Here is a 9158-nt window from a genome sequence, read left to right on the forward strand (position 1 = left end):
AGAGGACTAAAACTAAGGAATTAAACTAAAGCTTTAAAATGCTTTCATACAAACAATGAACAGCAGCAACATGAACTTCAATGATGTCATGGTACCTAACACAGATACACTGCACATTAAGATGATGGCAAAATGTTATATGTATAGAGTACATACATCTTCCCATCCATTACTATGCAGTCCTTTACTTTTACTTTACATTGGCATTCAATTATGATCAGTACCTGAAAAACACTGTATTGGCTTCAGTGAAAACAAGGTAAGTGAGAATACACTGAAATTATACAAAATACACATATATGTACATTGTGAAGATGGGCAATATTAACTAGAACACAACTGCCCCTAGTATAAACAAAACTAAGTGAACACCCCTTATATTTGAACATGCTGTATCTTCATTTTTATAGCAAGTTGTGGGTAAAACCACTCTGCATAGAGCAACAAAAGTAAAATACTTCTTTGTTAAGTGAATATTGTGACAAGGCACTTAGTGAATGCCTAATGCTTTAAGAGGAGATGAGGCTGCAGTGAAGGGCTCAGGTGGCAATCAGGGGAGTCACCTGACCAGCAAGGGGCCAGGCTACCAGCATATAATGTCAGGGCCTGAGCTGGTCAGGCAGTCTAGCCCAGAGAGCTGCAAAGAGAACAGCTCCTGGGCAGCAGAGCAATTGGGTAATGGTTGAGGTGGGATAAACAGCACTAAAGCAGCACTGGGGGGTTGTGGATGAGACTGAGGAGTGAAGGAGGTCCCAATAGGCCCAGGGGTAAGGCCAAAGGCCTGGGAGCAAGGCCCAACCCCAGGAAAGGGACAGAGTAGGTCAGAGTCCTGGGAGCATTGTCAGAGTCCAGGAAAAGATCTGAAATTGGAGCAGGGGCCCAAAGCCCAGAGAGGGGCAGAGGCAGGGAAAAGAAACCCAGAAATTGGGGCCAGGGGCCTAAGGCCCAGAGGGGCAGAGGCAGGGCAAAGAAGCCCAGATATTGAAGGCAGAGGCCCAAAGCCCAGAGAGGGGTGTAGACAGGCAAAAAAAGCCCAGAGATTAGGGCTAAGGACCTAAGGCCCAGGAAGGGGCAGGATGCAGCAGCTGGGAATAGCCAAGGTAGGCAAAGTACCAGGGTAGGGAGGCCTAATCATAGGGACTGAGACCATGGCCCAAGAGGGCTGTAGATTGAGATGACTGATAGCATCTGTGAGGCATGGGCTTGGTGTAAGGGACAGTTGGAGCCACATAGTTAGCCTTAAGGCCTAGAGTGGAGACTATCTGAGCTAAGGAGCGTGCGGTCAGGCTTGGGAAGCCTCCCTTTCCGCTAAAAGGCAGCAACATCAAGGTGTGGCAGAAGAGTGAAGGGGAGAGTACCCAAAGAGAGCCAGATCAAACTCAGTGGCCACCCCCAGGACAAGCACATGTTACAAACATTTATGGGACATGCACATGTTACAAACATTTATATATTTCCTCTTGGAGGAAATTCATCTTTGCAGATCTTTGCTTCACAGATAAGCACTACAGACATAAAGGGAAACTTGAACCTATTATATTCTAGCTCAATCAGAACTTCCCTTACAAAGGCCTTGGCTTGATTCTCAGATTGCATAAATTAGTCTACCTTTATTCACTCACATCAACTATGGATCTAGGATCTAATGAATATAAAAAAAAATGCTTAAGCTACTTAAAATTAGATTTAAATTTACTTTTTAATATTTTATTATATGGTTACTGCTTAGATTTCTTTAATTTAGAGATTTCACTTCTAAAGCTAGTTTCTATTGTGTATATATAGGAGATTTAATGTATTCACTAAGTAAGAAATTAAAAGAAGTACTGTTGTCTAATTATATTGTTTGATCTTTTCTCCTTATTTTACTACATAAAAGTACTATTTAATTTCCTTTTACATTTCAAATGCACTAGAACAGATGGTCAGTATTTTATCTATAGATTGCATACATTTATTTAATTTTGAAGAATAATATTCAAATTTAAACAAAGTTCACAGGACTATATCTTCACTATTTTTATAAAAACTGCATTTCTGATAAAATTAGATTTTAATGATAAAAAATTTTAAATAAGCAGAGTTTGTGCTTAATCATGTTTTACTTTTGAAATGTGTGTGTGCGCACACGTGCATGCACATGTAGGACTAAATATTAAAAAATGTGTGTCTAAGGCCCCTGATATACGTTAATTTAATGTTGCAATGGGATCTAACCCCAATCCTAACAATTGTGCCTCCTACAATGCCATGTACACATGGCAAGATGCATGAATTTAGGATCAGGGATCATATCCCAATCACACCAATACTACTTGCCACTGCAGGGGGAGCTTAGGATCATGAGCCCAGGCTCCCTCTGCACCAGCAAGTTGAAAGCTGGGGGCCCAGCCCTGAACACAGGACCAACAATCAGCTGATTGTCAGCCAAGACCAGACAACCTTGGGTCCAGGGCTGACAATCAACTGACTCTCAGCCATGGCTGAGCAATCCCAAGTCCAGTTTGAGATCCATTGGGCTGGCAATCAGTTGATTGTCAAAAACCCATACCCAGAAATGCCAGCTGGGCTGCCAGGTGTAGGGGATGAGAGGCTCCCAGTGGGGGAGCTGAAAAGCTTCCCTACCAGGGACTCTAAATCTAGCACCCAGTAGCCCTGACTAGAGCTGGACAGGCATGGATTTTAAAGTCCCTGGCATAGAAGCCCTTCAGCTCCCCCTCTCTGCCTGCAGCCTTGGGCCATAGCTGACAATAAGCTGGTTGTCCGTCCCTAGTCCAGGACTGAACTGGGGCTGTTTCCAGACCCCTGTGTAGTCCAGGCCCTAGAACTAACAATCAGCTACTTGTTAGCCCCCACCACACATTAGATTTAAGGCACCACACAAACCAGCCAAAAAAGGTTCTACATTTTATGTGGAACATTTTTATGGCTCATTTGCCATTTTAACATATTAATCACAGCATAAAAGTAACATGTAGAGGGGACCTACATTTTGTAAAGTTAGGGATGGTAAATTGTATATGTGGTTGTGTACCATCACAAGGAAGATGTACTTAATGCATGCTACTACCTGTTGCTGAAGCCAATAATTTGAGATGCATCTTTGAATGGGTACCAAATACAAAGCTACTAAGAGAAAAACTTAAGAGAAAAATCTGAAGAGTGATGTGTACACGTGTGTATTTTATCCTATATAAATCTAAGCTATTAGTTTTGCCATCATTCAAGTTAAATTATCAGTTCCAATGTAATTCCTATTTATCAAGTATATAAAATTGCTGCTCGATTTAGTATCATGTTGAAACATGAAATATTCAGTCTATGTGTACAATTATTTCATAAACAATACCTTATGTTAGTTAATCCATTTTATAGAGTAAAAGTCATCAAAGCATTTTTAAATTTGCTTTTTAATAGCTTGTTTCATTCTAGAAAAAGCTCATTTAAAGTTAAATATAGGCCACAATCAATTTGGTCATTTGGTTGTATACACTTAAGGGCTGAAATACCCAATACTTAGCCTTGCCCCAGGAGGTTGATCCAATTGACAATCTCCAAAACAGGCAGATATGTTCACTTGTGATCAAGTATACCTTGGCATACTTCCAAGAGTAAGCAGTTATACTGCCTGCTTTTAAGTAACAGTCTACTGGAAGTTAGAGAACAGGGTTACAGACCCTCTTCAATCACAGATGATTTAAACCCACATTTCTCACTTCCCAAGAGAGCACTCCAGCCACCAATTTATATAATAGACTGGATAGAACACCTCCACCCATGTTACTGAAGCTTAACCAAGAGTACAGAAATCATAAAGCCAAAAGGAAAAAAACCCAAGAGACAAAATATTTCAGCCTAATGTTTAGGGAATTCTAATGGGAAACAGAGACTTGGAATTCTCTAGTTAACAAATATGAAGAAAAATAAATAATGAGATTTGCAAATAAAATCGATTGTGTCAATAAAATGCAGGCTCTTAGAAGTCTTATGAAGACCACTGTGTAGCAGAAAGATACCCAAGTTATCTCATTGTTATGGGATGGCTAAATCTTGAAGGGGTTTCTTTTTATTTGGTTTGGGGTTTTTGTTTGTTTGTTTTTACTTTTCTGCCCCTTTTCTTATGGACTGCCTTCTATATCTATAAGTATATAGATACCTGAGCTATGTTTAAATTAGTTAACTCAGGTATTGGTAGCTATCTAGCTATTGCAGTCCAGAGCTCAACATGGGCTAATTTATTCAGCTGAGTAGACTGACACTAGATTTTATGCAAACAGCTCAAAGGCTTACCGTGCTCCAGGCAACCCTAAACTCTTCAGACACCTTGGCAGATCTTGGCATTAGTCTAGTCTTCTCTAAAAAGATAACTTATTTTCAATTTACCAGATTTCCTTTCTTTTTGTCAAATTTCTTGGCTTTTGGCTTTCTAGACCAAACTAGTCTAGTACAGGGGTCAGCAATTTCTGGCCCTACAGGATGGAGCTGGCTCACCAAATTACTTGATTTGGCCTGCGAAGCTGGGATATCAATTGCAAATCAGCTGCTTAGGGGGAAAGCAGCAGCTGGGTTCAAAGCATACTGCCGGCAATTTGGGTGCAGGAGGAGCAGCAGTGGCTAGATTGTAAGCATCACCCTGCCTTTGAAGCAGGCTACATTAATTGGGCCAGCTGCTCCCAAAAAGGTTGCTGACCCCTGGTCTAGTAAGTTCTGCTGGAGATCAAGTCAGACTCCTCTGTGATAATGGCTCTTCCTCTATCCTTTAACAATCCTCAAGGACTTACCATGGGGCAGCTAAATCTTGAGACGGGGAGAGGTTGTTTTTGTTTGTTTATTTTAACTTTTGTGCCTCTTTTCTTATAGACTGCCTTTAAATTAACTCAGCCCATTCATATAATAAAGACATCCCAATAGTTAAGCCAATATACATTTATAAATTATCACAAATTAGCTCATATCTGTCATATCGTTGAAGCACTACAGGGTAACAAGGAATTGTACGTTTGTCCATTAAGAGACTTAGAAGTAAAGAACTCTGAAGAGTATATATTTTCAATTTTCTGAAGTAAACAGCAACCCAAACGAATCACTAAAATAACTAAAAGTCATAAGAAATACAAACTAACAAACCTGTCTGCATTTCATTTACATTTGATGATAAACTAACCATCTCTTTTCTGTAAAAATAATTACATGATTTTATAACTTTTACCTTTCTAGAGTATTTTTTTCATGTATACAACAGTAAGAATATTGCCTTTAATCTTTATTAATTGGTATTAAGATAAATGCATTCATGATTAACAATATAAACTGTAATTCCAAAAATCCTAACAAAGCCTGGTTGTGTGTTTCTGATCATAAAACTGCTCTTACAGGCATTTAAAACACTGTCACACTAAATTCTAAGTTACATTTAGGAAATATATGAACTGACAGTAACAAGGACAAACACATACCCTTAATAATCGATTCAGCTGCATACAGGTCCCGCTTGTAGGTCACCTAAAGGACAGATAAACCTCATTAGACTTAGCAGAGCAGGAAGGAATGTAAAACCAATAAAATAGTGCCCTGAAGGCAATTCTTTATATTTGAAATACCATAAACAAATGATATTGTCAATTTCTTAATTAAAGTAAATACGCTTGGCAAATCAGGACAACAAAACTTGCAAAAATCACAAGAGATTCTATAGAACCACATTCTGTTGTTAAACAGCTAGATCTATTGAGAATTAGTTTGAAACCATAGCACATTTTAAAACTCTTTAGAGAATTGTAACAAGCACATTTTTCTTGCAATAAAACGCCATGATTTCATGTCTTTCATCCTTTCTTAGCACAAGGTTTATTTTTCTATGCTAAAAAACAGAAATATAGGACTGGACGTGACCAGCTCTGTCATCAAGTACAATTTCCCTTAAAATTCCTTCTTAACTCTAACCCTGGCAATCAATTTAACTCTGAGCATATGAACAAGAGACCAGCTGGGCACCTGACATGTTTATAACTATTACTGCACCCCACTTAATATCTCATCTGTAGCTCCAGCTAATCTTTGATGCATAAGAGGAAAGTAAAAAACCTAAAAGCCTAAGTTATGCCATGCAAAAAAGAAAAGTTCTTCTTCCCCTTACAGATCACCATCAAAAACTCTGAAGCATGAGATTCAATGATTATATATAATACATTGCAACAAATATTGTAAGCATAGCGAAAGCTTAAGTGAAGGAATACGAACAAAGGAAAAAAGCTGAATGCAGGGTCTTCACAAGAATCAGCAAATTCCCTTGGTTCTAAACTAAAAGCAGATCCTCAAAGACAAACTTCCCTGAAAAACCCCTCAAAAGTTGAGAACAGACTGACATGCACACTGAGCAACCTCTCAGAGTACTGCAATAAGAGCCAGCTTCATGCCAACCCAACCAAGAAGCAGGTCACAGCTTTTCACCTATGCCATTGAGAAGCTAAGCAGAAATTAAAAATCATCTGGGATGGAATACTACTTACAATCACCCAAACCCTGTGTACTTGAGTGTTACGTTAGACATACCTTCAAAGCACAAGTAGAAAAAACAAAAGGCAAAGTCATAGCCCACAACAACATACTTCAAAAGTCGGTCACCTCAAAGTGGAGTGTGAACCCAGCTACATTTCAAACCACTGCTATTGCTTTGTGCTACTTCACTGTAGAGTATGCATGTCCAGTATGATCAGAACAATCATTTCATGCCAAGAAAATAGACACAGTTCTAAATGACAGCTGTTGTGAAATAACATGATGTCTAAAACCAACACCAAAGGATAGCCTCTACTTACTGGCTGGCACTGTACCACCTGATATCAGAAGAAAGGCAGCAAGCCAAAAAGAAAGATCATGGCAAATGGAAGACCCCAGACATCTACTCTATGATCATACAGACACAAAAGTAATTAAATGGCTTAAAACATGAAAGAATTTTGTGACCAGTGTTGCACCTCTGGACACGACGGCTGACAGGGCCTTACTGAGGTTATGGAAGAAAAAAGTATGTGCAATCAGGTGCTCTGAAGTGGACCTGGATCCCCAGGAGGACCATTCAAGAGAGGCAGATCTTGATTGGCCAATATGGCAATGCCTGAATCGCCTGAACACACAAACTGGATGGTCAAAAACAAACATGATAAAATGGGCCTACTCCTAATGACATAAATATATGCAAGTGCAGTGAAGTGCAGACTGTGAGTATGTGCTCATTTGCCTATTTGCCGACTCCTTGGTGAGACCTGTATGAAGGAGGAGCTCACTACAATGGCAGAACAGCCATCGCTTGTGCACAATTCAGGAAAAACATCTAGTTTATGACAAGAATACAAGAAGAATAAGATGACTCTAAAATACTGCAATCCACCTACCCCCATGGCAAAAAATGTTCAAATGTTCAAACTCCTCCTATTACCAGGAGGCTGCATTTCACCTTGAGACTCCTTTTTGTTTCTGCCACTAGACCCCATCTGTACCATCAGCAAAGTGATGAGATCTCCTTCATATCCAAGAAAAATGCCTTGTTCAGAAGGCCATCCCAGGAATGCACTCCTTCTAGTTTTCAGTCTAAATTCATTTGTGACTAATTTATATGCACCTGATCATTTATCAGTATTTAGGGTTACCATATGTCTGGGTTTTCCCAGACATGTCCTCTTTTTTTGGCCCCTTACCCTTATGTCTGAGCAGGTTTTTAAAATGCAAGGAAATGTCCGGGTTTTTGTTTTGCCTCTGCTTTCCCAGGCTGGCTGCTTGGGGCTGGGAGAAGTGGGCAAGGTGATTGGCTGTTGGGGGTCACATGCTCCCTGCACAGGCCCTGGCAAGACACTCCCACATAAAGAGACGTGTGTGGGGCGGGGGGGCAGCAGGGCATATCACTGTTCCCCCCACAATCATATGTCTCTCCCCACCTTTCCTCCCCTTCCCCTACACAGGTATCCTCTTTTTGTGATACTGGAAATATGGTAACCCTATACGATATTATTGTATTTTCTTATGTACAACATGCCCATTTCCCCACAAAATTAGCACCCCCAAAATAAGGGTGAAAGTTTTAAGGCACGGAAAGCTGCTTTCTTCACTGGAAAAGCAATGCTCCTGGAGACACTGTGCCTGCCAGGTAGCTGCAACATGACTGCTCAGCAAACTAAAGGGAGGGAGTCTTATGTGAACCCTCTCACAGCTGTAGTTATTGGCTGAACACAGTAGCTTGTGCACAAAGCAGCAAGTGAACTTGTTGATAATTATCTTGATGAGGCTTGTGATGTGGAAACAACGCAACAGGAATTATATAAAGAATTATTTACAGTAAAGAAGTAACAAGTCTTGTGACCAAAAATCTAAAGCCCCAAGCTTATGATAAAAGTTCTTAGTATTAGTTCCTAACTGAATACTTTTTCTCAGTCTCCAATATGTATGAAAGTTTATATAAGGATAATGGCATGGTATAGCTGCCATTAGGGGAAAGGAAATTAGTACGTCCAAGCTAAAAGCAAAACTTGGACTGCTTACTGCAAAAAAAAAATAAAATAAAAAAAAAAAAAAATCAGAGGGTCCATATAATCTCCATTACATAAAATTGAAAGAAGTAACACATATAATTAAAAATCCATTAGCTAGCATTTTCAATAAATCCATTAACTTGAAGGTAGTTTCTTATGACTAGAGAATATTAAAAGTAGTCCCTGTATTAAAAAAAAAAAAAAGAGAGAACTACATAATGGGTCTAGTTATCTAGATCCAAGCAAAGCATTAGATATTAAATATAAATGAGGCAAAATGTATATGTGTGCGCATGTGTGTGTGCATACCTCAAACTTTCATAGACTTCTTATGGAGTCTGCAGCAAAATATTCATTTAGAATTAGGGTTAGTTATCCTTAATCTCCAACCCATTCTCAGTATATAGTTTATGCGTCTTCCTTCTTGGTTTTCTTTATATTTATATAAATTAAAGTACCATTTGTTTTTTGTTTAAATTTTCTTCTAAGCTTAAGTAGACATTTGAACGTTTTCTTTAATTTCCATACTTTGTGACCCCCAAAACATAACACTTTTTGTTGATCAATCTCTTCCCATTTCTCTTAAATTTACCCCTTGTATCCTGCTTGAGGATATGTAGGTTTAAATCTTTC

General features: G+C 39.1%; 1 protein-coding gene across 1 annotated transcript in view; it reads right to left on the minus strand.

The window, feature by feature from the left end:
* Positions 1-9158, minus strand: part of ISPD (isoprenoid synthase domain containing) — a 232055-nt gene that overhangs the window by 143086 nt on the left and 79811 nt on the right. Inside the window, exon 6 of the mRNA XM_006018934.3 lies at positions 5457-5502. Within this exon, the coding sequence (XP_006018996.1) occupies positions 5457-5502 (46 nt within the window). The remainder of the gene's footprint in view (positions 1-5456; positions 5503-9158) is intronic.

Source organism: Alligator sinensis, unplaced genomic scaffold, assembly GCF_000455745.1.
Source record: "Alligator sinensis unplaced genomic scaffold, ASM45574v1 scaffold123_2, whole genome shotgun sequence".
Classification (NCBI taxonomy): Eukaryota; Metazoa; Chordata; order Crocodylia; family Alligatoridae; genus Alligator; species Alligator sinensis.